Source organism: Balaenoptera ricei, chromosome 14, assembly GCF_028023285.1.
Source record: "Balaenoptera ricei isolate mBalRic1 chromosome 14, mBalRic1.hap2, whole genome shotgun sequence".
NCBI lineage: Eukaryota > Metazoa > Chordata > Mammalia > Artiodactyla > Balaenopteridae > Balaenoptera > Balaenoptera ricei.
Window position 1 is genome coordinate 70,452,066 of NC_082652.1, and position 28,000 is coordinate 70,480,065.

At 47.0% G+C, this 28,000-nt stretch overlaps 1 protein-coding gene across 33 annotated transcripts; it reads right to left on the reverse strand.

Annotated features, from left to right (window-relative positions):
• Positions 1-6: 6 nt before the first annotated feature.
• Positions 7-17,692, reverse strand: MBD1 (methyl-CpG binding domain protein 1). Of its 33 annotated transcripts, none has more exons than XM_059894922.1 (18): positions 17,516-17,692; positions 16,154-16,287; positions 9,858-9,972; positions 9,596-9,762; positions 9,428-9,510; positions 9,216-9,256; positions 8,696-8,842; positions 8,474-8,602; positions 8,236-8,310; positions 7,986-8,105; positions 7,834-7,902; positions 7,067-7,234; positions 6,384-6,683; positions 6,153-6,290; positions 5,667-5,801; positions 5,522-5,583; positions 4,318-4,389; positions 2,503-2,587 (listed from the first exon to the last, which is right to left on the reverse strand). In XM_059894922.1, exons 2-17 carry the CDS (start codon positions 16,261-16,263, stop codon positions 4,350-4,352), a joined length of 1,899 nt encoding a protein of 632 aa, XP_059750905.1. In that variant the 5' UTR covers positions 16,264-16,287; positions 17,516-17,692; the 3' UTR covers positions 2,503-2,587; positions 4,318-4,349. The 33 variants fall into 33 exon arrangements, 32 of the variants coding, with proteins under 32 accessions (XP_059750897.1, XP_059750892.1, XP_059750893.1 ...); XM_059894921.1 differs by having other exon boundaries at positions 2,512-2,594; XM_059894914.1 differs by lacking the exons at positions 2,503-2,587; positions 4,318-4,389 and adding an exon at positions 7-815.
• Between the last annotated feature and the right edge of the window lie 10,308 nt (positions 17,693-28,000).

Sequence of the window (28,000 nt, forward strand, 5' to 3'; positions counted from 1 at the left end):
ACATAAAACCTCTGAACCTCACAAGTATCTTATAAGACTGATGGAACAGCGGGTATTACCCTCATTTTACAGCTAAAACAATTAAAGCTGAGAGAGCCTGTTTTGTCAGCCAACTCAACCAGTAATGACAAACTTGTTAATAAAATCAGGAAACCAGGGCTTAGACTTGAGGTACCCTAGGATGGGGGGCAATCAGATGGGCTGGTACGGCAGTGACACGACCTGGCTGGGCACAATAAAAACCAGGGCCAGGGCTAGGACGTGGATTAGAACTGCAGGTGATCCGGCTCTGAGATTCCGGATCCCAGGCAGGAAAACAACACAGGTCAGGAAACCTAGAAGGGGCCCTCAGCACAGGTGGAGACCACAGCTGTACTTCCGGTCAAGAGCAAGGTGGTAGTTAATACCTAAAAGCCAAGTAACACTTTGGAACTCTTTCTATAGTGGGGGTGAACATAGAACTATCATTACAACACAAAAAAAATCAGCGCCTAGCCGGTCACTGACGTGTAATAACCAAAGTACAACTAGTACTGTGCATCCCATCTTAAGACCGCAATTTACGGTAAATTAGCATTGCTTAATCATTTGTAATCTGCCCACTTCAGATTTTGTAGGCGGTATGTTTCTAGGTTTGGACTCCATTTCCTGAATTGCTGGTTCAGGCTTTCAGCCACAAAACAGTGTCTCTCTTCTCTTTCAAAATTTCTTTTAGTAATTCTCTCATTTTGTCTTTTATCTCCTATAAAGCTTCTTCTTTCAATTGCAGTTCGGTAAAATACTCTTTTTCATTTACTGCTAAGAGTTTACGTAGCCTGAAACAAACAAAAAAGAAAGAAATTAGATGGTCGTCTCCGTTCCCTGGACGGGGTCCTGAGGGCCAGTTCCTTGATCTTCGATTCCCACGGGTGCCTGGCCCGCCGGCTGGTCTGGGTGGAAGCACCCTGACACCACACCCTTGGGCAAGAGAGGCGACGAAAACCCCTCGGCCTAGAAGCGGGGTTTGGTAAAAGCCACTGAGATCCTTGGGCGCCCGTCGGTAACCTCCGAGGTCTACAGCCTGGAGTTTTCAGTGACAGACAGGGGAAGCGGACCCTTGGCGATACCCGGCTGCCCTGAACATCCCAGCGTTGGTCCTGAGCTCATCTTGCCGCGCCCTCACCCTGGGCGTGTCCCGTAATTTAATTCCGCTTCGGTTTTACCTGTTGAGCCACTTTGTGTAGAGGGGATTCGGCTTCCCACCGTGCCGGCTCTGCTTGGGAACAGAAGCCTGGACCCAGCGGAGGCCACGCCCCAGGGCCGCCCAGGCAGGCGGGTGAGGGGCAGCGTCTCCCGAGCCCTGGTGGGAGGACCACGGCCTGGGCGCCGGAGCCCCGTGGCGGGCCTATTCAGTGGGTGGAGGGGCCGGGCCAGGCGCCAAGCCCAGTGAGACAAGGCTTTCAACCAAGTCTCAACCTCCTGGGAAGCCTAAGAGAAGTGATTCACCCAAGGTCCATGGACAGAACCTGACCTTGATCTTGCCACCCGCTATACCACTTTCTCAGAGGCAGTCAATCAACACTTAAGGACCATCAAAGACACTCCCAAAAGAAACACTAAGTGTATAAATCAGTAAACGGGACAATAAAAATCATTTAAAAATAATTTTAAAATAGAACAGCATAGAGATAGAAACTATTTATATTATTTCCAATGCCTATTGTGCCCCAACAAGGTTCACGCAAGGGCTGTCCTTCCAAGTTTCCTGAATTCTGCATTTTCACCATTAAATTCCACGATAAAGTTGGAAATCCATTCACCATTTGTAAATACATATTGATGTATTTAATAAAACTGCATGGACTATATCTTTTTCATTCCTGAATCCCAGTATTAAGTACAGTGTCTACCATGGGCCAGGTTCTCAATACTTGAATGACACAAAAATAGCCGAGACCAGCAAGTTTTTTCTGGGTGGGCTTGACAGAATTTCTGTACTTGCTGGGGTCACCATGAAATCCATGGTCTTCAGCTTTGCATTTTCAGCAACGCAGCTTTATCAAGTTATCCTTTATCCTCAGTTGAGTAGTGAGACCCTTGGGAGCTGATTCATGGCAGGGTGGCTTTGTAACGTGTCACCTTGACTAGGCTACGTTTCCCAGTACTCCCTTCCCCGTACGCTTCCGGTTAGGATGGGCCACAAGAGACATTTTGCGTGATAACTGGAGGGCAGAAGTGAAGCAGCAGCACACTCGGGAGGTTGGTGCAGGGGCACCAGGCACTGTTGCAGTTCACACACGTCATTTATCTGCTGGCTCACCTCGTTGGTATGGGGCAGCAGTCAGGCCCGCAGCCAGGCCTGCAGCTGCTCCACCTTCCCCAGGATCTTCCTTCGGCTTCTCTGATTCCTGGCCCAGATGCGTATTTAAGTCTGTGACGCAGGGCCCCAGCTTCTTCTGCAGGAAACCCACATCATCGAGGCTGGAGGTGCTGGGAGGCTGACATGGGTGCCGGGCCATCCGCGTGGTTTCCAGCTCGTGCTCGGTGGCGCCAGTGTCTCCTCGGTCTCCCACTCTTTACATCCATCTTCCCTTCCCGATTGCCTGCCCTGCAGACTTCAAGCTCCAGCATTAGATGTAAAAACAACAGCCTTACAGAGACTGTTCAACCAGCTCCCACAACTGCATAAGGTCAAATCCCTACAATAAATCTTTTAACATAATATACATATTTATATGTACATATATACATAAAATCTTTATATTAGTGGTGCTGCTTTTCTGACTGTATCCTCATACACACAATAACCAGACTCTTATCTCATGAATCAGAATGCTATTCAAATAAATTTCACTTAGGACATCACTGTCAAAATACCACTAGAATACTAGGGTTGAGTGGTTGGATCCTGGCGGGGGGAGGGGGGAGCAAAACAGTATCAAGAAAATTATCCAGTCTTGCCTCTGGCTGAAGTAGGCAGGGTGAGGCAAAGGAAGGAGCAGAGGAGGGTGGCAGAGGGCTATATAATGAGTTAAACTAGAGAAAACTTTAATCTACATCTGAATTATCTAAACCTGCAGGGCTGGGACTAGAGTAAGGCAAGCGAAGCACATAGGCTACAAAATCTGAGGGAGGCATGCACTCAGTCCTGGCACTGTAAAGCTAACTAAGTAATGAATCACAGGTCTAATCTTCTTGGCACTTTATGCAGAATTGGAAAGTGAGGCAGGGCTGAGCCAAGACTGGCCCTTAGGCAGGACTTGAAGCAGGAACTCAGACTCCTAGTAGATAGGGGCTGAGAGCAGAAACCAAGCACAAAGGTCACCAAGGGACAGGCGATTCGAGTTGTGAGGAATGATGAGCCAGGCCAGGAGCTTTACTTCTGAAGACTGCTTTGGCCGAGGACGGGGAGTGACGGTAACAAGCAGCGCCAATAGGGAAAGATGCCCTTTTGGGTTTGAGGGATCCTATCTATGCAGCACCCAAGGCCTGGGAAGAACCCAGTCTCAGGAGGCACGGGTGCTCTGATAAGGTGGCACCATCCACAATGCCTTGGTGCTCCCTAAACCACCCTAAGGGCAGCAGTGTTAAGGGGTTTGTTATAAAGCTTAGAGTAATCCACCTTGTCTTCAAGGTCACTGGAAACTTCCGTTAATATAACATTATTACACACTATTGGATATAGGTTATAGTTTACAGTTTAGTGGCTTAACTTAGGACAAGGCTTTTACAACCTGGGTCTGATTCTAGGCTCTATCAATATTAGCTGTTCGACACTGGACAAGTTATGTAGTTTCTCTGCATCTCAGTTTTCCCGTCTGCAAAAATGGGCAAAACCAATGCCTTTCTAGAAAGATGTTTCTGAGGACTAAACTAGGTCCATGGGAGGAACTCACCAAATAGCAGTTCCTTTCCTCATTTATTCACATTACATTCCCAACTGCTGTCTCCCCGAGGAAATGTTTAGAGACACGGCCAGGTCTCATCCAAATGCATTTAAAATTATTATGATGACGGCTTGTTTAGGCTGAAGGTGGCTTTAATTACATCCGCTCTCCCATCCCAACTCCCCCATCCTTAATATCCACACTTCTTATCACACTCAGGCTCTTGGGATTTGCACCGGTTGGAGCAGATGCACCAACTTTCTACTCTTTTCCTTCCTTTTCTGCTTACTTCCTCTATAAGCTCAAAGTACTGAACAGGCCTGCTCCTCTGGTTTGGTGGTAGGTTTTCCCAGTTCCTACTGACTCCCACACAAGCCCTGGCAATCCATCTATGGTCCAGCCTCTGAGCAGATCAGTGTTGTCTCTCATAAAGTCGGTCTGTAAATATCACCTTGAGTCCTACAGTCTGCAGAAGCCTCCAGTCTACTGCTTTCTAGCTCCAGGTTTTTTAAGGTCCTTGGACCTAGAGAAGAGGGAGCAGGTCTGTATGTTGAATGAGGTTCCCTATGTGCAAAATGGAGCATCACAAACCATTCCCTACTCTTCCATTTCCCCTTAATTTTCCCTTCTCTCTTCTAAAATCTTCCATTACAGACAATGTAGCACATCAAGCACATCATTACCTTCTCTGGTAATATGTAATGACTTCATGCATAGGGGAAGTAAGTCTCCCCAGTTGGATTGTAAGCTCCCTGAAGGCAGAAATCCTGTGTCTCCTGAAGGATAAGCCTTCCAGGGTCATTGATTCACCGCTGTATCTGCCACACTGCAGTGTACCCAGAAGGGCTGCAATCAGTACCTCAGTACTTGCCCAGGTGCAGGTGGAGGAGTCTCTCGCCTGCAGACACTAGTTTGCAGGAACAAAGGAATCCAGGAGTTTAGGCCAACAGGTTTATGTTGCCTGTGTCTGGGGCTCTGTTCAGGGCTGTCAGCAGTTCTGCAGGAGGCAGCATGCCCCTGTCCTCCTCCCACCGTCCCAGTCCTTACAGGCACCTATCCTGCCTTCTACTGCCACGCCTGCAGGGACAGTCCTGTGCAGCAGCTGAAACAGTAAATGACCTCAACGGGCTCTGGAAAGGCTCAAAAAACACAGCCTAACCCCTTCCACAGAGGATACTCCAGTTTTATGCGGACCCAGATCACAAAGCCATCTTAGGACCCAGATCTCCTGCCCACCCACCATTGCCCAGCCCACCCATTCATCTTTTGGAGACTCCACAGGCCTTCAAGACCCCGAATGATGATTTTCTGAATAAGAATTTATATATTAAGCCTGACCTCTGTGGATTTTCTTAGGGATACGGGGACAAGGCTTTCCTTTTCTTTTTCTTTCAAATCTCATCACAGGTCACCAAATCCTCTCTCCCCATCACCTCCCGTAACCCTCCTCAAGAACAGCCCTGACCTGGACCTCAGGAGAAATCTCTAAGGTCCTGTACATACCCCGTCACTGACTGTGACCAGAGCAGTGGTGTGGGGCCTTTACCTCCCACTACACCATGCCAAAACGCTGAGTGTACTTTCAAGACTCAGGGCCCACATCTGACCGGCACCCCACCCCATCCCACCCCCACCCCTCCCTGTGCGGGGCACACCTTGGCAACCAGACTGCTGTGTCCCGGAGGCGGGTTCCACCCAGGCTGAAAATCTCCGTGATCTGGGGAAGAATTAACATCAGGGTCAACATGGCTGGTGGGGCTAAAGCAGGGTCAGAAAGAGTGAGGTGTCCCCAGCACTGACCACGGGCGTGCCAGCCCCTCCTGCCTCCTCCTCTGGGGCCAAGTCAGAGGTGGAGTCATCCTTGTTCTCCTCCTCCTTGTCCTCCTCAGGGTCAGGTGGCTCTTGCTTCACAGGTGGCAGGCCTGGGTCTACTGCCTGGGAGAGGTGGAAAACAGGCAGTTGTCAGAAGGGTAGGGCTGGCCTGAGGAAAGTGTCTCTATCAGCCAACCTGTCACTGTGCTGACAATCCCACTTCTGTCATACTTGAGCACAGAAAAACCATCTCTCTGCCTACAAACCTTTCCCATTCCTCACACATTTCCATTCTTCTGTTAGCTGGGCAGCAAAGCAGGCAAAACTAGCTGCCTGGGGAGGGTGGGGCACCTGTCAGACAGGCGGGATAATTCTGTGAGAGGCTGTAATCAGCACACCTGTCACTTTGCTCAGAGAACCACCATCATGGCTCACCATCACTCTGCTCACAGACCACCCATCACTGACCCCCACCTTGCTGGGGCAGCCAGGCGGCAATACAGGAGAAGTCAGGATGGCTGTGCCCGGTGTCCAGTCTTCCTGGGCATCCGCCTTCTCTTGCTTCACCTGGGGTAAGGCCACGACCCAACTCAGGCCAGGGCACTGGGCCTCCTGCGTGAAGGAGGATGGCAGCAGACTTGGTCCCAGCTTCCCCACACGAGGCTGGGTGGGGTCGGGAAGGGCAGGATAAGGTGGGACCCTCACCTGTAACAGAGCTGCTGTGGAAGCTGGAGCTGGGCCAGGCACCTGCACAGGACTGCTTGCACCCTCCCGTAAGAACACGAGGTCGGTGCCAGGCGGGGGCAGCACAAAGCCACTGCCTGCTTCCTGCTTCACTGGAGACCGGGCACGGTCTGGTTGGGCCATGGGCGTGGCCAAGGGAGGCTTCGGGGTCTGACCCAGACGGGGCCTTCGAGCAGAGCCAGGCCTCTTTCGACGCGGGTAAGGTGCGGGTGGCCCGGCGCCATCCTCAGACCCTGCCCAGACACTTGGCAGCAGCCGCTTCTGTGAGGAGAGATGGGGTGTTATGGCCGCTGGGTACAATGGCCAACCACACTACCCTGCCCTGATCAATGTGCCTGTGACTCCGCTTCCCCCGCCCCCGTTAATCCCAGCACAGTCTCCTTAGGTATGAGCCCCTCATCACCGAGCCTGCTAGTCTCCTGTTGGCAATGCCAGTGCCACCCAGATTCCTCATTTATCCCAGCACAATGTCTGCTAATTGCTGGCCGAACCCCTTGCCCCACCCAACGCTCCGAGGCGGCAGGACCCATCTGGCCGGTCCCCACCCACCTACCAGGCCGGCCCATCCCTCTCAGGCACCGGGGTGGGGGGGGGGGGCCTGACACTGTTCGTCCCGCCCACCTGACCCATCCTGCCGCACCCACCATAGCAAACTGCAGGCACTGGCGCCAACGACACTTCTGGCGCTTCTGGTTGCTGCCCCCGAATTTGGGCTTATCACAGCAGAAGTCGCAGTGGCCACAGTCCATCCGCCGCAGGCAGGCTGCACAGGCCCCACACTTGCGGTTCTGCCGACGGTTCGTGTAAGGCTGCTGGGGAGCAGAGGGACGGGGGACGCTGTCACTAGGACGATCACAATGCTGCCCCTGTTACTCCTCCACTAGCCCCACTGGAGGGAACTGGCTGGACACTGGTCTTAGCCTGACTCCCCACTGGTCACACCTCAGTGTGTGCTAGTCCGGCACCAGGCAGCATCACTGTACCGGACGGCCCGTGATACCATGAGGACTGTGGCTGCTCCAGCACGGTATCCATCGCTCTATCTGCTAGTCCCCCACTAGCTACCAAGACAATGTCTTGGACCCCCGCCTCCAGCAGGATTTTGCTGACACTCCTTCAGCTCCCATCACTGCACCTGCAACATCTGCTCATCCTGCGTGAACTTCAGTCACCGTGCCAGCTTTTCCTCTATTAGTCCCACCAGAGTGCTGGTTCATCCGACATTAGGTACTGTCACTGCACCTGTTGATCCCATATTAGTGCCTACCCCACTGTCTGCTCATCCCACACTAGCACCCATCACTGTGCCTTACTATTCCCTTATTAGGCCCATGGCAGCACGTGCTTCTTTGGGGTTAACCAAGTGCCCTGGGAGAGTCTAGGCTTGTCCAGGTAGGGTGAGGCCACTCACTAGCTCGTCCTCGTCTACACAGTAATAGATGAATTCAGCAGGTGGCGAGGGGGCCAGGGCTCTGGGGTGCTGCAGAGGCAAATGGGGTGGGGTCAGGGCAGGTAGTGGGTGAGGTTACGGTTGTGCCTTCCCCCTGCCCACCAGGGCCTCACCAGCTCTGGAGACTCTGGAGGCTGCGAGGGCGGAAGTGCAGGCGGTGGCTGGGTGCGGGGGGGGCGCCGCCGGGGAGCCACCTTGGAGTCGCAGCCTCCCCTGCGGCGGCCGTGTTTACCCTGAGAGAAAAACAGAAGGACAGTTTAGGCTTGGTGGCACCAGGCAGACACAGGACCACCTGCCTCCCCCGAGGTGTGCAGAAAGCATGCATGTGGGACAGGCAGGCAGAGGGTGGGCCGGGGCACTCACAGCAGGGGGAGCCACAGCTAGGGGAGGGCGTCGTTGACATCGCTGATGGTGGCGGCGGAGGCGGTGTGCAAGGTGCTGGCAGACAGGGGCAGGCGGGGCCGAGGAGGTGAGCACGGGACGGGGGAGAAAAGAAGACATGAGGTGGGCAAGGCCAGGCTGGGAGGAAGCAGCGGCAGCTGTAACAGTAGAATGAGCTCTGCCGTGGCCCACCAGCGCCGGCCCCTCCAGCCTGACTCACCCGCAGGCAACGCCGCTGGACGCACCTCCACTGGCGCCTGAGACCAGGGCGGGGAGGGCGAAGGCAGACTCGACAACGGCCACAGTCCTCTCGGGTCTGACAGCCCCGGCACACTCCACACCCTCGGCTCTGTGGGGGGCCGGAGGTGTGACGCATGGGGCCAGGACTATGAGGGTCAGGAGTGCAGGTGAGCCTCGGGCCCACCCCACCTGCCCGACTCACCCTTTCCACAATCCGGAGGCACCGTCTCCGCTCACACTTGCAGAACAGCCCCGAGGCCACATCGTGGGGCAACTGCAGAAGGCAGGTGGAGCAGGCCCCGCAGTCTTCCGTCACCTGGCAGGCCGCACACTCCCCGCAGCCCACACGCTGCCAGGAATGGGCGGGGCAAGGTCACAGGTCCAGGTAGAGTGGCTCCAGGAGCACTGCCCCTTGTGTGTCTGCTGACCCCACACTGGCCCCCATCATCACGTCTGCTCATCCCCCGTTTGTCTCATCACTGTCTGATGACTACTGATTAGCCACCATCACTGAGGCCGTAACGATGTCTACTGTTCCCCTGTGAACCTCGTCACTGTGTCTACTGATTAACTCCCATTACTGTCGGCTGACTGTAGCTAGCTCCCTACAAAATGACTCTTGACACCCTGTGGATCCATCACTGTTCCTTCGGACTCTCACCAGCCCCTATCACATCCTGCTCCCACCGCACACTTGTGAGGAGGAAGCAGGTCGTGCTTACCTTAAACATCCTCTGCTCCCGGTTGAAAGCAATTCTCTGTGCTGCAGGGAGGGAGAGAGTAGAAGAGAAATGTAAAGGGAGCATCAGATACCTGACCTCATGACTGCCTCCGCCCTGACACCTACCATTCAATCTCCAGCCAGACACCTGTGTCCTAGCCTGACGCCAAGCCTGCTCCGGCTCTACCTCCCAGTGCCCCAGGGGCCACTCACCTCGGCAGTCCTTGCACAGAGTCTTGAGCCGCTGCCGTCGGGTTCCATCCCCTGAAAAGCTGATTCCACAGTTCTCACAGCACCTGGGACGGGAAACATGGGCGTGGGGCCGAGTGCAACCCCAACCACAGCCCTCGTGGACCTGGCTCCCTTGAGGCCGACACTCACCCAGGCGCAGGAAGCGAAGCTGGGGCTGTGTCAGCATCAGCCTTGGTCTCATCCCTTGGGGCCTCCTTCCTGACTTCGCTCTTCGGAGGTCCAACCTGACGTTTCTGAGCCTTGGCTGGCCTTGAAGGCTTCTTCCGCTTCCTGCTGGGGATGGCCAAGGAATGGGCCTGGAGATAAGAGCAAGGGCAGGAAGATGTAAGTCAGCGGGTGGGTGTTAGGTGGCTCAGCCACTCCTGCCTGGGTATCGCACACTGTATAGTACCTTGGGGGCTGGATAACACAGGATGCCTTGTTTGAAGTCGAAGAGGGTGAGATCGCACGCAGGGCCCAGGTATCGGGTCAGCTCAACTTTGCTTCGGATCCTATCTCCTGTGGGGCTGGGGGTGGGACAGGATGGGTTGGTACCTAGGCGGAGCCACTGCCACTCCACCCACACCACCCTCCCACTGGGCCGGTGAATAGGCCTGCAGAGCTGGTGGGATACAGGAGGCAGCCTGGGATCAGCCTATGAGCCCCGACCAAGTAACTACCCCAAATAACCCTGAACAGCAGGAAGATAAAAGGCGTATAAATACCAGCAAGTACACAAACAGCAATAAGTCATACAATTGTAAACAGATATGCATGTATTTATAATGTGTGCTACTAGTGGTATTCTATGTAAGTGAAAATAAACACAAATTGGAACACAAATACATTAAATAATGTAACTGTGTTAGCACTACATATTAAATACACAGACAAATAAAGAAAACTTATATAAGACACAAACAAATGTTTCAAATATAGCTGGCCCTTGAACAACACAGGTTTAAACTGTGCAGGTCCACTTATACATAGATTTTTTTCAATAAATATACTGGAAAATTTTTTGGAGATTTGTGACTATTTAAAAAAACTCAATGAACCATGTAGCCTAGAAATATTGAAAAAATTAAGAGAAAGTTAGGTGTGTCATGAATGCATAAAATATATGTAGATACTAGTCTATTTTATCTTTTATCACTGTAAAATATACATAAGTCTATTACAAAAAGTTTAAGCTTATCAAAACTTATTCATCACTCAAACACTTAAAGACCATATGTGGTACCATTCGCAGTCAAGAGAAATGTAAACAAACATAAAGATGCAGTATTATACCATAACTGCATAAAATTAACTGTAGTACATATTGTACTACTATAATCATCTCACAGCCACCTCCTGTTGCTACTGCAGTGAGCTCAAGTGTTGCAAGTACCTGCTTAAAATGCCATGGAAGGCTAATCAGCTCCGAGCGAGCAGTCTGTTTCTCCAGTAAATTGCACATCAGAGTAGAAAGTGACCCCTTGCGGTGGTTCTCATGTCATTTTCATCGCGTTTAGCGCAATACCGTAAACCCTGAATAACACCATGGGACCCATAACAAAGTGTAACTAGTGATGCTGGAAGTGCTCCCAAGAAGCAGAGAAAACTCATAACATTACAAGAAAAAGCCGAATTGCTTGACGTGTACCGTAGATTGAGATCTGCAGCTGTGGTTGCCCTCCAATTCAAGATTAATGAATCCAGTTGTAAGGACTATTGTTAAAAAAAAAAAAAAAAAAAAGGAAATTCATGAAGCCGTCGCTGCAGCTACGCCAGCAGCTCAAAAACCTTGTACTTTTTGCAGAATACCTTTTTATCTCGCACTGAAAATGCAGCTCTTATATGGATGCAGAATTGCTATAAGAAAGCCATACCTATAAATTCCAATATAATTCAAGAAAAAATGAAGTCATCGTAATGACAGCTTAAAGCAAAAGGAAGGTGAAGGCTCTAAAGCCGGAGAATCTAATGCCAGCAAAGGATGGTTTGATAATTGTAGAAAGAGGTTTGGCTTTAAAAATGTCAAGATAACAGGAGAAGCGGGTTCTGCCAACCAAGAGGCAGCAGACAAGTTCCCAGACGCCATTAAGAAAATCACTGAGAAGAAAGGATACCTGCCTGAACAAGTTTTTAATGCAGATGAAAGTGCCCTATTCTGCAAAAAAAATATGCCAGAAACGACATTTATTAGTAAGAAAGAGAAGTGAGCAACACGATTTAAGGCTGGAAGGGACAGGCTAACCCTACTGTTTTGTGCAAACGCAGTCAGGTTTATGATCAGGACTGCCCTTATCTATAAAGTTGCTAACCCTAGAGCCTTGAAGGGAAAAGACAGACCCCAGCTGCCAGTCTTTTGGTTGTACAAGAAGGCCTGGACAGCGAGGACCCTTTTTTTAATTGGTTCCATTGATGCTCTGTCCCTGAAGTCAGGAAGTACCCTGCCAGTAAGGGACAGCCTTTAAAGTTCTTTTGATATTGGACCACGCCCCTGCCCACCCAGAACCCCATGAATTCAACACCAAAGGCGGCGAAGTGGTCTACCTGCCCCCAAACACAATGTCTCTAATGCAGCCTCTAGATCAGGGGGTCATAAGGACCTTTAAGGCTCATTACACACAGTACTTTATAGAAAAGACTGTCAACACTATGGAAGAGAACCTTCATAGACAGAACATCATGAAAGTCTGGAAAGATTACACCACTGAAGATGCCATCGTTATAGAAAAGGCTGTGAAAGTCATCAAGCCCAAAACAATAACTGCTGCTGGAGAAAACTGTGTCCAGATGTTGTGCATGACTTCCCAGAATTTACGACCAAGTCAATCAAGGATATCATGAAAGAGATTGTGGATACGGCAAAAAGGGGGGAGGGGGTGAAGGGTTTCAAGACATGGATCTTGGATTCAAGAGCTATCAGACACCACACCAGAGGAATTAACACAAGACGACTTGATGGAGATGAATGCTGCCAAACCAGTGCCAGATGATGAGGAAGAAGACGAAGAAAAAGGAGTGCCAGAAAAAAACTGACATTAGACAATCTAGCAGAAGGGTTCCGATATTCAAGACTACTTTGACTTATTTTACAACACGGACCCTTCTATGATATGGACACTGAAACTAAAGCAAACAGTGGAAGAAAGATTGGTACTGTGTAGAAACATTTTTGGAAAAGTGAAAAAGCAAAAAAGTCAGACAGAAATTACAATGTACTTCTGTAAAGTTACACCAAGTGTTCTGGCCCTCCTGCCTTCCCTTCCACCTTCTCCTTCTTCTGCCTCTGCCACCCTCCTCAGCAAGACCAAACCCCTCCTCTTTCTCTTCCTCCTCAGCCTACTCAACATGAAGATGACAAAGATGAAGACCTTTATGATGATCCACTTCCACTTAACGAACAGTAAATAATCAACAGGCTGTACAGTTAATACTTACCTATCGTGTTTGTGCGTGAGTATCTTTGTGTGAAAACCTAACAACTGTACGGCAAGAACTGTATGAGACATTTCCGTGTCATCATCATCATCGCCCAAGTATTCACCTGTGCGAGACTTGAAGTGGATTGCCTATACTTACACAGGCATAAGGTGAGTGATATTTAATATCAACTTAATAACGTGTTAGTTTTCTTACTGTTTTATAAGTTTGCTTTCAAAGAATTACATTACCATACGGTATGCCTCTCTCTCTGGTAATCAGGGAAACTGCCTATCATCACAGGTAAGTGGTTTTTAAAAATGTAACAATGTTCCCAATACTGTATTATGAATATGATTATAATACTGTATGCCATAAAAATTTTACAATTCATTCATTAGTGTACAGGTGAGGCTACCATGAAGCAATCCATGAAGCAATCGTATCAATTATAGAACCCTACCATAAAGCAATCATATTGCTCCTTCTTAGTTATCAATGCATGAATTGTTATACCTGTAAATAAACGTAAATTTTTCAATTATCTTTTCATTTTTGATGTCTGGTATTAGTAATATGTATAATATCTACAATGTTTTGTATCATATAAGACAATATTGATGTAGGTACTGACAGACAAGCAATTCATCTTGTAAACAGATGATGTAAACTTATGGTATTGATAAATACAGTACAGTACTGTAAATGAACTTTTTCTTCCTTATGATTTTTTGTTTTTGGCTGCGCCGCACGGCTTGCAGGATCTCAGTTCCCCGACCGGGGACTGAACCCAGGCCACAGCAGTGAAAGCCCAGAATCCTAACCACTAGGCCACCAGGGAACTCCCTTATGATTTTCTTAATCACTTCTCTAGCTTATTTTACTGTAAGAATATAGTATATAATATATCATACAAAATACGTAACTATTTATGTTATCGGTAAGGCTTCCAGTCAACAGTAGGCTATTAGTAGTTAATTTTTTTGTTTGTTTGTTTTTGCCGTGCCACATGGCACTCAGGATCTTAGTTCCCCCACCAGGGATCGAACCCATGCCCCTGCAGTGGAAGTGCAGAGTCTTAACCACTGGACCGCCAGGGAAGTCCCCAGTAGTTAAGTTTTTAAGGAATCAAAAGTTATATGTGGATTTTCGACTGCACAGGGGATTGGCACCCCTAATCCCTACATTGTTCAAGGGTCAACTGTACACACATAAATAAGTGTACATATAGATATACATACAAATACATACGTAAACAAATAAATGCAACTACATACAAAACAAAGTATAAGTAACTGATGTTGGGAGACAATGTTCCACAGGTCTCTCACATTTCTACATGTCGTTCAAGAGCAGCACTGACTATCCTTCGTCATGAACTATCTTTTCAAGGATGTGTGTACAGCATCAGCCTTGGAAGATAAGAGATAGGGTGTCCTTCCAGAGCAAAGGGAAGGCATCCTTACTGTCCTAACATTATAAAAGACTGGATTCCTTAAGCGCAAGGTTCCTTTCCTACAACACAACCCAGTGCATGTGTAGGTGCTAATTAATTACCCTCTTCCTGTCACCCTGTGGGAACTGCCATTTGGGGAACCGGCGCAATAACGATGACATACTGGATACTGCTAATGCTGTGAGTAATAAACTGTCTTTCATCTCTGAACCAGAAGCCTCATATCTCCTACTAGCATCCACAAAACTGCGACACATTCACTTGCTATCTTGCCTTAATTAGGGTAAAATCTCTGGCCTTTTCAGTTCTTGATCATTGCACTTGTATTTATAAATTTTGAAAGTTTTATAAAAATTGTAAATATGTGGATAAATGTACAACTGATATAAATAAACATAGACATTTAAAAAACACCATATGTTTATTTATAAACATACAAATAAATGTAACTGTAGGTACAATTTTACTATATTCCTCCAAGCAAACAACTTACATACAAAAAAAGTTTAGAAAATTTAATAACTATATCACTAACATATTCTAAAAGACCTTAAATCCTTAAATGTAACTTGTTTATAAAAATGTATTTTCATTTATTTACAGTCAATTCTCATTATTCACAGTAATCTGTTCTCTAAAGTCACCCTGAACACTGAATTAGTGAGTACAGAACCACTGCTCCTAATGGAACTACAGGTTAGGTTCCTGTAAGCCTCTGGTCACATTTTGTCAACTGATCAGTATGTAACATTGTTTTATGTGTGTTTCTGTTTAAAGACACCCTGCTTAATACAGTCCTCTTACAAATAATTAACTGCATGGTCTTTGAATGATTTAAAGCCAGGAGCTTTGGAAGCCATCTGTGTTACATAGGTTCCTTTGTTGATGTAAAATAAGCCAGTCTCATCAGCACTGAAAACCTACTCTTCTACATAACCCTTTTCCTGTATAACACTTATCAGGTGTTTTTTAAATTCTTCCACAGTCTCTTATCTGCAGAACCTGCCTCACCTGCAAATTTAACACTTTTCACGATGTATCACCTTCTGAAACGTGTGAGCCAGCCAGCACTAGCTGAGACAGGCTTAACATTTTCATAACCCTGGGTAACATGACTGTCAATGTCCTTTGCTTTCAGCCTCACAACGCTGTCCACTACACTTTAATCATCATCTCATGGTTTCGCAAACTTAGCCACTTTTCCACCTTTTCCTTAGCTTCATCAGATACTATAGATGTTACTTTAGCACTTTCTGGAGCAGCCTCATGTACTAATTGGCAAACTTCCTCTTCTTTTTCTAGATATACTGCCTTTTTGATTTATTAACATTGAACTCACAGCCAACAGCACTGCAACTCATGCCTGAACAAAGCTTATTTAATATGTATTTTCTGCATATTGCACATCACCGACTTCTTGCACTTAGAACACTGGACAGCACTTCAACACTACACTTGGGGGCAACTACAAACAGCAAAATCACCATTAAAAAGTACAAAAATGCAAAAAACAGAACACTAAGTAGACCTCAAAAAGGATACTTGTTTACAGTACAAAAGCTAAAATAAGAAAGCCTAGTACAACCTCGGCTGGGAACACATGCATCAGGTGACTTATTTTTTGCTGCTCTGTGCATATCCACAAATGACCGTGAAAGCACAGTTGAGTATGACTTTGGGGGTACAAACAAATTTTAGTAAAAGCAAATTTGCAAACATGGAATCTGCAAATAATAAGGATCAACTGTATATGCATAATTTAACCCCACCCCCTGATTTCACCCTGCCTAACCAAGCTCAGCCCTAACCCCTGCCTCTGTCCAAAACCCACCCAGTACCTCTGGTAATAGGTGTCTGAGCGTCCACAGGTGGCACCTGACTTGCGAAAGACCTCACGGCGCTTCCAGCCAGGGCCCAAGGCCGGGCAGTCCAGCCAGTCCTCAGCCATGGGGCCACAAGAAGGAGCAGCGGCCTGCAACATGGAGGGGGCAGTGGGAGAAACTGAGGCTCTAGGGAGGAACATGTTGTGCCCCAGGCCACACACACCCACGGATCTATTAATCCTTGTTTAAGATCTAGGACCTGCCACAAGCAACTGGCCAATACAAGGAAGAGAAAACCCCCATCCCCACTCCATTCTTCCCTGTCTCGGGCCCAGGAGCTTGTCATTCCCCCCCGCTTCTTGACCTGGTAGCCCCATCCTCAACCTAAGGGTCCCCATCCTCAATGCATTCCTCACTCTCAGCATCCTAATCCCCGATTCCTCCTCAGCCTCAGCTTGAGAGACCTCAGTCCTCCCATCCTCAGCGCAAGAGGCCCCCATACGACTCCTCATCAGACCCAGGTCCCAAACTCTCCCTCAGTATCCTAACCTCCCATTCATTCCCTTTCCTTGACCCAGGAGTCACTAATTTCTCTCTTTCAGCCTTTTAACTCTCCCATTCCTTCCCTGCCTGCTGTCCTCTTATCCTGCTACCTCAGTATTATTGCCTCGACTTCCTCTGTGTCCTCTGCCACAGAGCCCCCAGCTCCTCCATATCCTTGACAGCCTCGCCCACCTTATTTTCCATCTGTCGGTGCTCTAAGCCACAATTTCTTCCCAAGCCCCCAAACCTCCCTATTCCGCTCTTCTGCAGCTAAAAAGTTCCCTTCAGCGTCCTCATCCTCCCATCAGCTTGAGACACCCTGATTTCTCCCTTCTGCGTTTGAACCCCCCCCCCCATCCCATTCCTCTCCTCTTGGGCCAGGATCATGCCATCCCTAACTGTCAGCGCTCTGACCCCCTATTTTTCATCGTCCTCCATATGAGACCCCCGTGCCTCCCTTTCAGCATTCCAACGCATTCCTCCCCGTCATCAGCCTGAGAGCCCCTAATTTCTCCCCTTGAGCGTTCTGAACCCCCATTTCTCTCTCCTTAACCTGAGAGACCCCGCTATCTGCCCTCAGCGTTCGGATCCTCCCCTATTCCTCTCCGTCCTCGTCCAAGATCCCGACACTTCCACCTGTCAGTCTTCTGAGCCCATTCCTCCCCGTCCTCCCCCTAAATTCCCCCATTACTCCCCTTCAATATTCCGACGCCGCCATTCCTCCCACTCATCGGTCTGAGGGCCCTTCACTGCTCTCCGTCAGCGTTCTGAGCCTCAATTCTTCCCCATTCTCCGCCTGAGCGGTCTCCATTTCCACCCCCACGACTGTCTCACCAGCTCGGCTCCCGGCCGGTACCTTCCACCGCTCTAGGTCCGCTGACCCATGGCGAGGGTCCCGCCTGTGGCTCTCGCCTTGCCCAGCTCCTCTTCTTCCTCCTCCGCAGCCGCTTCCTCCGAAACCGTAGCTGTCTCCGCCACCGCCGCCGCCGTTCGTTGCTCCAGGAACCGGATATCCGCCGCCCAACTCTCGGGCTCCGCCCCCTGGCGGGACGCCTGCGCGCTAATACCCCGCCTGCGCAAGCCCTTAGCGGGGAAGACTCCACGCCTGCGTGTTGAGTCCGGTGCAGGAGCGTGCCCCTTTTGAGGGGACCTGCTGCGCTTGCGCGCCGACGTCCCACTCAGGCTCGCGCCTCATCGGAGACTTGTAGCGCCTGCGCAGCTCGCTTCGCGCCCCTCCGCCCATCTCGTTCTCGCCTGCGCTCTCCAGTCCCAACCTAAGGGGAGGAGGGGGATTGGGGCTGGTCCTGGTCTCTGTTTGGTTGGCGATCTCCACAAGGAGTAACTGGGAGGGAGGAGCGGAGAAGGCTGGGGTCGTGCGAGAACACTCTTCTCGCACCTGTTACCTTGGTCGCGCCTGTGCTCTACCGTTCCTCCTGTCAAGGAAAAAGTAATCAATAGTCGATCTAAAGAAGAAATAGGAAATTTTATTTGAGCCGATTTAAGGATTATAATCTGAAAGACAGTGTTTTGGAAAACTCTGAGGACTGTTCCATCTATTAGAAATGGAAGCCACGGTTATGTACATCTTTGAGACAAAGGATCAAACATCAAAATGGCACTGACATTTTACATTAAGTTAGCCAAAGATGCTGTGTGGCTGAACCACACTGACTCCATTTTTTCAGTTCCATCATAGGCCCACAGTCCTACCCCACTCCCCTTTCTCTGTGACGGAGCTTTAGCCTACTCAGAAGGAATGCACTGGCACCAGAGAAGTTCTCTATCAACTTTTACCCTTGCCTTAATCTGATATGAAAATTCGAAGAATGCCTTTTGCTGACGTAGATGGTTAATGACTTGTGAGGAATAATAGTCATGAGACCCCTGGGGAGAGAAAAAACCCTGGTTCCCGTTGGCATGGACGTGCTTCTCCCTTAGTAGTGAAACGGAGGGCTAACCTGAGTAGGCCCACCAAATTTAACCTGCCTCACTTGCTTTTAGTTTGCTTTTAGTTGATTTTAAACTAAACTCCCACTAGCTTCCTTATATATAACACCCCTGACATAAGGATCACTGTAGTAACGGTTGCTTAAGTTGTTTTTCAGGAACTTGGAGCTAGTTCTTGCCCAATTCAGACCGGTTGAGACTACCGACCATCTAACTGGACCTGCATGATGACCTTTTAACGTCAGAGGGCCAAAAACTCCACCCTCAGAACATGCTGACACTGCCAGTTTTTGAACATGTGTCCTATGAAGAACCATGAAACTTGACTACACTTGCACAGATCACTGATTACCTCGCTTTTCTTATTTCCAATAACCTTTCCCCATGCCTCAGACCATCCTGCCTCTTTATCCCATAAATATTCCTAAAACCTATCTTTGGGAGGTGGATTTGAGATTCATCTCCTCATTTGGCTGCCTTGTGAGTAAAGCTTTTCTCTACTACAAAGCTTGGCATCTCAGCGTTTGGCTTGCTGCATACAGGCAAATGAATCTGGCTTGGTAACAGTAGTCAGAGTCTATCCTTAGCTTTGGCCCCTTTAAATAATCCTGTACCACATTCGGCGGTGTATAGTGCAGCTGTGAATGATTCCGGATTGAAATCTGCCCGATCTTACCTGTATGTAACTTACCCACAATAAACTTCATAATTGTACTTTATGGAGTTGCCTGCTTTGTTTTTCAGTCTCAAAGTTTCTTCTCAGTTCAGGGGATTTATTCAATATCCCTGCCTTCAAAGAATTGGCGAGCCAGCCAGGAGAGCAAAAATGAAATAGGCATGGGTAAAGGGACCATGTTGGGAGACAGCCTGTTGTCAGTGGGGGAAATCCCAGGATGGCCAGCCTCTTCCATGTGGGTAGACTTAGCCAAGTTTTTGGAATGCTTCAGACTGGTGTGTGAGTACAGGGACACCCCCAAAACGCTATAAGGGTTGCTGGAGATTCTAACCAAAGCAGTAGGTAAAGAGAAACTAAGGTAGGAAATTGAACATGTTATAGCCACAGTAGTATGACTGCTGCTTTGGGCCCTGTGACTGAGTGCAGAAAAAGAACTCTGACTCAGGCAGGAACTAGGGGAAAACTAAAGAGGCCCTGGCATTAGAAAAGGATCTAAGAGTGTTTGTTTCTCTAATTCAGACCTACTAGCCAAAGAGGTACAACAACAAGAGGAACACCTGGAGGTCATGGTATGCAAAGTGGCAAAAATGCAAGGGTGGCACCATCCAACAAGGTGAGGACCATCATCTTACAGGAAAATTGGAATCCCAAATGATGGGATCTATGGTGCAATGATTTCTCTGAGAAGGGAAATATAGTTGTTGAAGGGGAAGATGACCTAAGGGCTTGCCCCCTCATTCAAACAAAGACTCAGGCAACCCGTGAGCCCAGAGATGACCAAGAAGTGATACCAACTAGCCAAAAGATAACTATGAGGGAGTATTCTTCTGCAGACATAGTTGAGTTGACAGCCAGGTTCAAACAAAAGACCAGGGAAAGAGTTACTGCATGGTTACTCTGCCTGTGGGACAGAGGAACAGATAGTATCATGCTAAATGGCCTGGAGATGTCTAAACTGGATTTGGTGACAGCACAACCAGCCCTGAGACAAAGGTTATATGCTGCTGGAATGGGAGGGAACTGAGGATGGTGGCTGATTTGGTTACTTGGATTAGGGCTGGGGTAAAGCTGACCTGGCCTAACAAAGGAGATGTCCCATCTCCTCCATTACACTGGAACTCCATGGAAGAACTACAAGACATCATTACAGAACTGGGAATGAGACATGCTATATATACAGACAACTTTATGGGGCCAGATGAAGAATAATTTATCTCAGGTATGAAGGGCTGCATCTTACAGTCTGCTCCTGGAGTTTGGTATGACACCTTAGTATCAGTTCTGGCACCTATATTCAGTAAAGTGATAGCTCTGGTAGCTGCCATTATAGCAGATCTCAGTGAAACAGAAAGAGTCCTCCATGGAGGAAATAGAAAAGTAGACAAAAATAAAGAGATAAAAGGGAAACAAACAAAGGGTGGAGAATAAGCAGGGAAAGGACCAACCCAGGTATCACATAAACAACTTTGGCAGGATTTAGTGTTAGCAGGGACTCCAAAGGAAAACTGATAAAACAATGACAACAACAGCAACAACAGCAAAACCAAAGAACAGAAAACCTAATTCAGTCCTGTTATCTTTGTGGAAGTCCCTAGCAGAAGACAAACAAATTACTCCTCTTTCTACTGACAGTAAACATGTGGCAATGCATCCCAGTGTCCCCCGCTAAAAGTAGAATCCCAGGGGTGGATTCTCCTCTTGCTGAGGAACTAGGTGTAGGGCCAACGTTGCCCTGTAGTGCATGCAGTGTGGGAGTGACTGGAAGCTTCATGTAGAATTGACAGTTTATTGGTCCCACATAAACAAACAGTCTTAGCATTGGTAGATACTGGAGCTGAGTGTACATTGCTGTATGCCAAACCCTCTAAATTTCAGGGAGAAATATGGGCTACAGACAGACATGGGGGTCAAGCTATTCAAATAAGACAAATCAGATTATATTTCCAAATTGTCTGTTTGCCAACCTGACTGTTCCACATATATATTTCCCTGGTACCAGAATATATCCTAGGTGTTGATGTTTTACAAGACCTAGATTTGACCACCACCACTGGAGAGTGTCACCTTCACACCAGAATGGTGACACCAATGTTGGTAGGCCATGCATGTCCGTTTACCCACACCCCACTGTATTGTTAATGTCAAACAGTATAGGCTGCCTAGGGGCTATGAAGAGATTACTGCTACTGTACTAGAACTAGAAAGAACTAGAAAGGGTGAGAGTTATCAGACACTCCCATAGCAATTATAATAGCCCAGTGTGGCTGCTAAAGAAGCCCAACAGGACTTGGAGGATGACTGTTAATGATAGCCAATTAAATAAGGTGGTCCCTCCCATCCATATGGCAGTTCCCAATAATGCTACTATTTTAGAATATCTCTGTGATGAAAATGTTTTATTGTATGCTTGGCCTGTCTAATGCGTTTTTCAGCATTCCTTTGGATGCTAGCCCTCAAGATCAATTTGCCTTCACCTGGGACAGGAGGCAATGGACCTTTCAGGTCTTGCCTCAGGGTTGTTTACATAGTCCCACCATTTGTCATGGTCTGGACTCCCAGGACCTGGAAATCTGGCAAAAGCCCCACTCTGAGTTGGAATTATTTTATATTGATGACATTATGTTAACCTGTGATGACTTGTCTCTCCTCTCCTAAGCTGCTGCCACTTTACAGACACATTTACACAAACCAAAACCAAGGATGGGAAATAAACGCTGACAAGATCCAGGGACCTGAGCAATCAGTAAAGTTCTTCAGAATTGTCTGGTTGGGTAAGACAAAAGTTATGCTGGCTGAAGTTATTGATAAAATCCAAGCCTTGACCACTCCACAGTTGGTCAAGGAATTACAATCTTTGGGGGGGGCTTACTAGGTTATTGACATCTTTTCATACCTCATTTGGCACTAATAATACAACCTCTATACTCTCTAGTTAAAAAGGGACAAAAATGGGATTGGGACTGCCCCCACTGAAACCTGCAGCAACAACCCCTGAGACATACCCCTGGTCACAGTGGACAAGCCACTGACCCAGTGACCTGATGGAAAGTGCACTATATCGACCTGCTACCCTTATCAGAGAGACACAAACACACATTACTGCCTCTGGTCTGATGCAATCCTTTGCTAGTAAAAGAGCAAATCTGGGATGGTTATGTGCTAAACATAATCAACTGGGACATACTGCTCCTTTTTGTAAAGAGGGACAAAAATCACACCTGGTTGGCCAGACATAAACATATGGTGTGGCTACCACCATCCTCTTGTTCTTTGTCCACCTGGTTTTACAAACTGAATGGACAGGTTAAGGGGTTTGATCAAGTTGGAAAGTGTATAAGAGACCCCACTCACATAGTTAGCATCCAAGGGACCCATTTCACTGGACATGATGTACAAGAATGGGCAGAAGCCTGTGAGATTTTATGAACCTTCCATCTGCTGTATAACCCAATGGCAGCAAGGTGGGTAGAAAGAGTTAATGGGTTACTGAAAGAGACACTGAAGAAGATTTCTCTGGACAGGACTTTAAGAGGATGGTCTTCACGACTGTTAGAGGCCATCCAGCTATTAAACACTGCAATCCACAGCAGGCTATACACCTGTTTATGAGAAACTGACTGCACCTGCTCTATCAGTTAGGGCCTTAAAAGTACAAGTCTTGGAAGGAGGACTGCGACCCATCTAGCAGGATACAGATATTGTCCTAAGAGTGCCACAGGACCTCCCACCTTGGAGACTTAAATGGTATCCCATTCCCAGGTGGCTTGGCATCCTTATATCTTTGTGGAAAGGGGTAGCCCCTGGTATGGTATTTTCCCAACCTTTCTAAGAGAAGGCCCACCTATAAACAAGGTGATCTCCTCCTTGAAATTAGATGGGGGACTGAAGTAGGGCTCCTCTTATGGGCTCTACCAAAAGTCCCACATATAATATCTCCCTGCCCACTTCTGACATAAAGGGAAAAAATGCCTGGTATTGTCCTCTGGGAAAAGTGCCAAAGTCTGGGGTGATCCTGGTACATGGAGACCAAACTTCTATGGTGTTGTTTCTGAATGAACATTTGCCTTTCTTGGCACCTTTCAAACACTTATCATTCTTAGCCTTTTCCTTCTGGGATTCATGCCACTTACCTCCAACAATGTGTTTCTGTCCTGGGCCACCACCTATGCTGAAGTCCGTAACTGCTCTGACTGTTGGGTGTACAGATTGCTGCCAATGTCTAGCACTGAAGGAATGCATGGGTCATTCTGCCTTTCAACCTCACGGCATGGGGACAATGGGTGGGCATGGCAGGTAAACTCCTCTTGGGGACACTAGATGTCACCATGGCTCACATTTCCCCCTTTGACTGTAATGATAGTAAAAAGTATTTTCTCCTTGGCTTATTCTTGAACCCAACTCCTCTAAACTTGACACTGCTTATCATGTCTGGGATGGTCTGGGGAGGTTATGTGCTAAACACAGTCAACTGGGACATACTGCTCCTTTTTGTAAAGGGGGACAAAATCACACCTGGTTGGCCAGACATAAACATATCGAGTGGCTACCACCAACCTCTTGTTCTTTTGTCCACCTGGTTTTACAAACTGAATGGACAGGTCAAGAAAATAAGACTCTTAAGGCAGGGGCTTTCTTATCACCCAAAGGTGGCATCTTGATACGTGGCACCAATCTTTGGCCTTGTCTCCCATATGGGTGGACTGGCCACTATACCCTTGCTTTTCCCTCTTTGTCAAGAAAGATCTCTTCCTCATAGCCAGACACTCTCAAACTTGCTGGCTCTCAAAACTAGGTGGAACCGAAGTCTCTCCTGATGTGAATCGCTGGTCTCTATCTTTCTCCCTCAATATGTAGGCATTCATGCTGAATTAGAAATACAAGCCCTAGCCAAGTTCACTGCTTCTGTATTAAATAATTCTAGATAAAGCATTTTTCTACTAAATCAGGAAACTGCACAAATGAGGAAAGTAGTTTTACAAAACCATACGACTCTGGACATGCTGACAGAGGCACAAGGGGAAACATGTCCTAATTCAACAACAATGCTGCACTTACAGCCCCTCTTATGAATCTAACATCACTGATTTATCGTCTCATATGAAAAAGGCTATGAACCATGTAGGGAGCATTTCTTTTGCAGACAACTTCATCCGTTGGTTGACCTCCTTACCTGGCATATGGGGCATGGCCCTGTTAGGCATCCTTCCTTGTCTAGCAGGGATTCTTTGTGCTTGCTGTTGTGTATATTACTGTTGTGGGTCAGGCATGCAGGTTACCTCCCAATATCTGGCCCTAGGGTATTCAAGGAAGAATGGCAGATAAGATTGTGCAGGCCATATAGATGTTGGGGGTGAAATGTGTGGCTGAACCACACTGACTCCATTTTTCTCAGCTCCATCTTAGGCCTGCAGTCCTATCCCCTCCCCTTTCCGTGTGACTGAGCTTTAGCCTACTCACAAGGAATGTGCCCAAGCCAGATAAGTTCCCTGTCAACTTTTACCTTTGCCTTCATCTTATATGAAAACTGAAAGAAAGTTGTTTAGTTTGTTTGTTTATTTGTCTGTTTGCTGACACAGATGGTTAATGGTCCATGAGGAATGACGGTCACGAGAACCCCAGGGGGAGGGAAAACACCAGTTCCCGTTATGTGGATGTGTTTCTCACTTAGTATTCAGATTCTGTCTTTAGCTTTGGCCCTGTTAAATGCCCCTGTACTCCTTTTAGCAGCACAGAGTGCAGCTGCAAATGCTCCCAGATTGGTAAGTCATCATGACCCCTTACAGGATTAGGAAAAGAAAGATTAATCTTCTAAGGAGTTACATTTCTGGTGTGAGAAGAAGGAAAAAATTATCTTTATGGTTGAGCAGACATTCTTGCCTTTCAGGAGATCTGGTTAATGTATAATGCAGATACACATTGCCCATTAGGGAGGGACCAATATAGGCAGGGAATATGTTACTCTTTAATTTTCTTGTCCTGCCTCAAAACATAAATTTTATTCCATCATTTCCCACTTTCGATCATTAATCTTTCGATAGAAAGTATTAGGTTACTAAATACTTGGTCCCTCGACACCAAGGTGGTGTCTTACCTGCCCTGGATCTATCCGGTCCTGCAATACCAGGTCCCAATAGGCCAGTTTCTTCTATCTTTCAGGGGTTTATGTGTCAGTAAAGTACCAGGCAAGGACTCATAGCTAATCTCATGCTTTTCAATAGAACTCATGTCAATTATTGTCCAATCATCCTCCTATGTGCATTGTGCATGTCCAGTATTTTATATAAAGCTATACATATGATCAATAGTTTCAAGTCTTGTAGACATCATTATTTTACTTGCAGGTTTGTATATGCAGCAAAAAGCACAATAGATTATTACTCTATAAACGATACAGAACACAATCAATATAGCCAACAACAATAATAAAGTCATAAGCAGAGATTTAAACCATGAACCCCCAGAGCTGAACCATTTACCCAAGATGTAACCTAGACTAGGAAGGGGATCCCCTAATGCAGAGATTTCATTTTTAATGTGATTCATTAGATGAGTTATATTAGAGGACAGATCTGGCATGAAAACACAACATTCAGTCTGGATTATAGCTCACATTCTTCCTTGCCAAGCAATTAAAATGTCAAGACCCATTTGGTTTGGCAATACTGATTTCCTTATCATAAAAACTTCAGAATTAAGCAAATTAAAGGAGAAATTAGTTAATTGAATGTAGTGAACAACACAGAGATATATGCTAACAGGGAAACATTTTATAGGCTATACATGTTATTAATCATATTGACTTGTTGCACAAACATGGTACGTGTACTTTTAGCAATAGAATTTAAGTGAGCAATGATACATGCCATGAGTAACTTGATAGCTATGAAAAGATAATCATACATACAATGAAAATAATAATCATCTGTAAAACAGAGGGAAAAATATTAAAAATTACCTAGTCCTGTAGGGAGTGACCAAAACAGATTTTTTAAGGGTTTTTTTTTCAGTCTTACAACCATTTTGCCTCTTGGAAATTTTATCCAGGAGCATTTCTACTTCTGCAGAGGTATTGATATAAGTGCAACAAGTAGTGTGAGCAATAGCACAAACAACTCCTTGGCTAGCCAGTAGAAAATCGAAGGTGACTCTAATTATCCAATACTACTTGGGGTAAGGAATTGAGGGATGTCTGTTGTGCTGCAATGCATTTTGCAGTCACTCCAGGTATTTGACCAATGGTGGCTGATAGATTTCTGACCATATCTCTCTTTACATGTACTCTTGCACTAGGAATCAAGATTCTCAAAAGACTTTGCTACCAGGTATCTTGGTATCCTAATAACATGGATCTCTTGATTCTGTAATGGAGAGAGAAAGGAGGTCCATCTGTCTCTTTTATATAGACAATGGGGTGACATAACATCCCAATAAGTATACACCTACCTGCCAGCTATTAAGATATTTATGTGTCCATTCTTGGGAAGGTGGGTCAATTCCAATACCACATATGAAGACAGAACCTGAGGAAGTGCAAGTGATCCTTCCAAGAGAGCTCTCATTGATAGCCTCATCAATTGGAAATTTTGCTAACATGGTATTAAACATGGTCACTTCTCTTGCAGGCTTTCCAAGAGCCATCTATATGGTATTTGACATAAAGGAGTTGCTGGTACAACTTGTCTTTTCCTCTTCAAGACATTTGTTAGGGACTTCCCTGGTGGTGCAGTGGTTAGGAATCTGCCTGCTGATGCAGGGGACACTGGTTCGAGCTCTGGTCCAGGAAGATCCCACATACCGTGGAGCAACTAAGCCCATGTGCCACAACTATTGAGCCTGAGCTCTAGAGCCTGCGAGCCACAACTACTGAGGCCACATGCCACAACTACTGAAGCCCGTGTGCCTAGAGCCATGCTGTGCAACAAGAGAAGCCACCACAATGAGAAGCCCATGCACCGCAACGAAGAGTAGCCCCCACTTGCCGCAGGTAGAGGAAGCCCATGCGCAGCAACGAAGACCCAATGCAGCTATAAATAAATAAATAAATAAATAAATAAATAAATAAATAAATATATATATATATATATATATATATATATATATATGTAAAAGACATTTGTTAAGTAAGAGATGGAGCAAAGGGGTCCTAGGGTAAGTTGTGTTCAGTCTCTAAGGACCAAGGATAGTATCAGACAGGGGATGGACACATTAATATGCTGGGGAATTGGAACCTGAAATGTTAGGCCAGAAGGAGGTTGGTCTAAGTAAGTGGTAACAGTAGGAACATCTGAAAATCGGTAACAGGAATTATGAGGGGCCTATATCAGTCTTATATTGACCAAGGAATTTGATGACAAATCCAACAATCAGTTAAATGACCCCCAGTAGCTATACTCTGTAACAACTTTTCTAAAGAATTTTCTTTCCCTCCTAAACACTGGGGCAAAAGTATAGCCAGAAGTAAAACAATAACTCTCAATGTTGACAGAGAGACAGACAGCTGGTAAACAGCACAATTGAACTAGTAGGATGGATCTTCCAGGGCTGGTCTGGACTCTTGTGTTAGCTGTCTTTTACTGCTGTTGACTTCTCATCCCAGCTTGGTGAAGCTTGTCTTAGTCGAAGTCAGGTGTCAGAAACAGGGGTCACAGTCCATTCACGAGCAGAAGCCTTTTTGAAAACTGAGAGATAGGAACTTA

What these genes read in the sequence shown, in the direction of transcription:
- MBD1 (XM_059894907.1), bottom strand. Translation starts at nt 16,263, where the DNA reads ATGGCTGAGGACTGGCTGGACTGCCCGGCCTTGGGCCCTGGCTGGAAG. An exon ending in TCAGACACCTATTACCAGAG is followed by an intron (nt 9,973 to 16,153) that starts GTACTGGGTGGG and finishes TCCCACCCCCAG; the next exon opens with CCCCACAGGAGATAGGATCC. An exon ending in GGGAGCAGAGGATGTTTAAG is followed by an intron (nt 8,843 to 9,215) that starts GTAAGCACGACC and finishes CATTCCTGGCAG; the next exon opens with CGTGTGGGCTGCGGGGAGTG.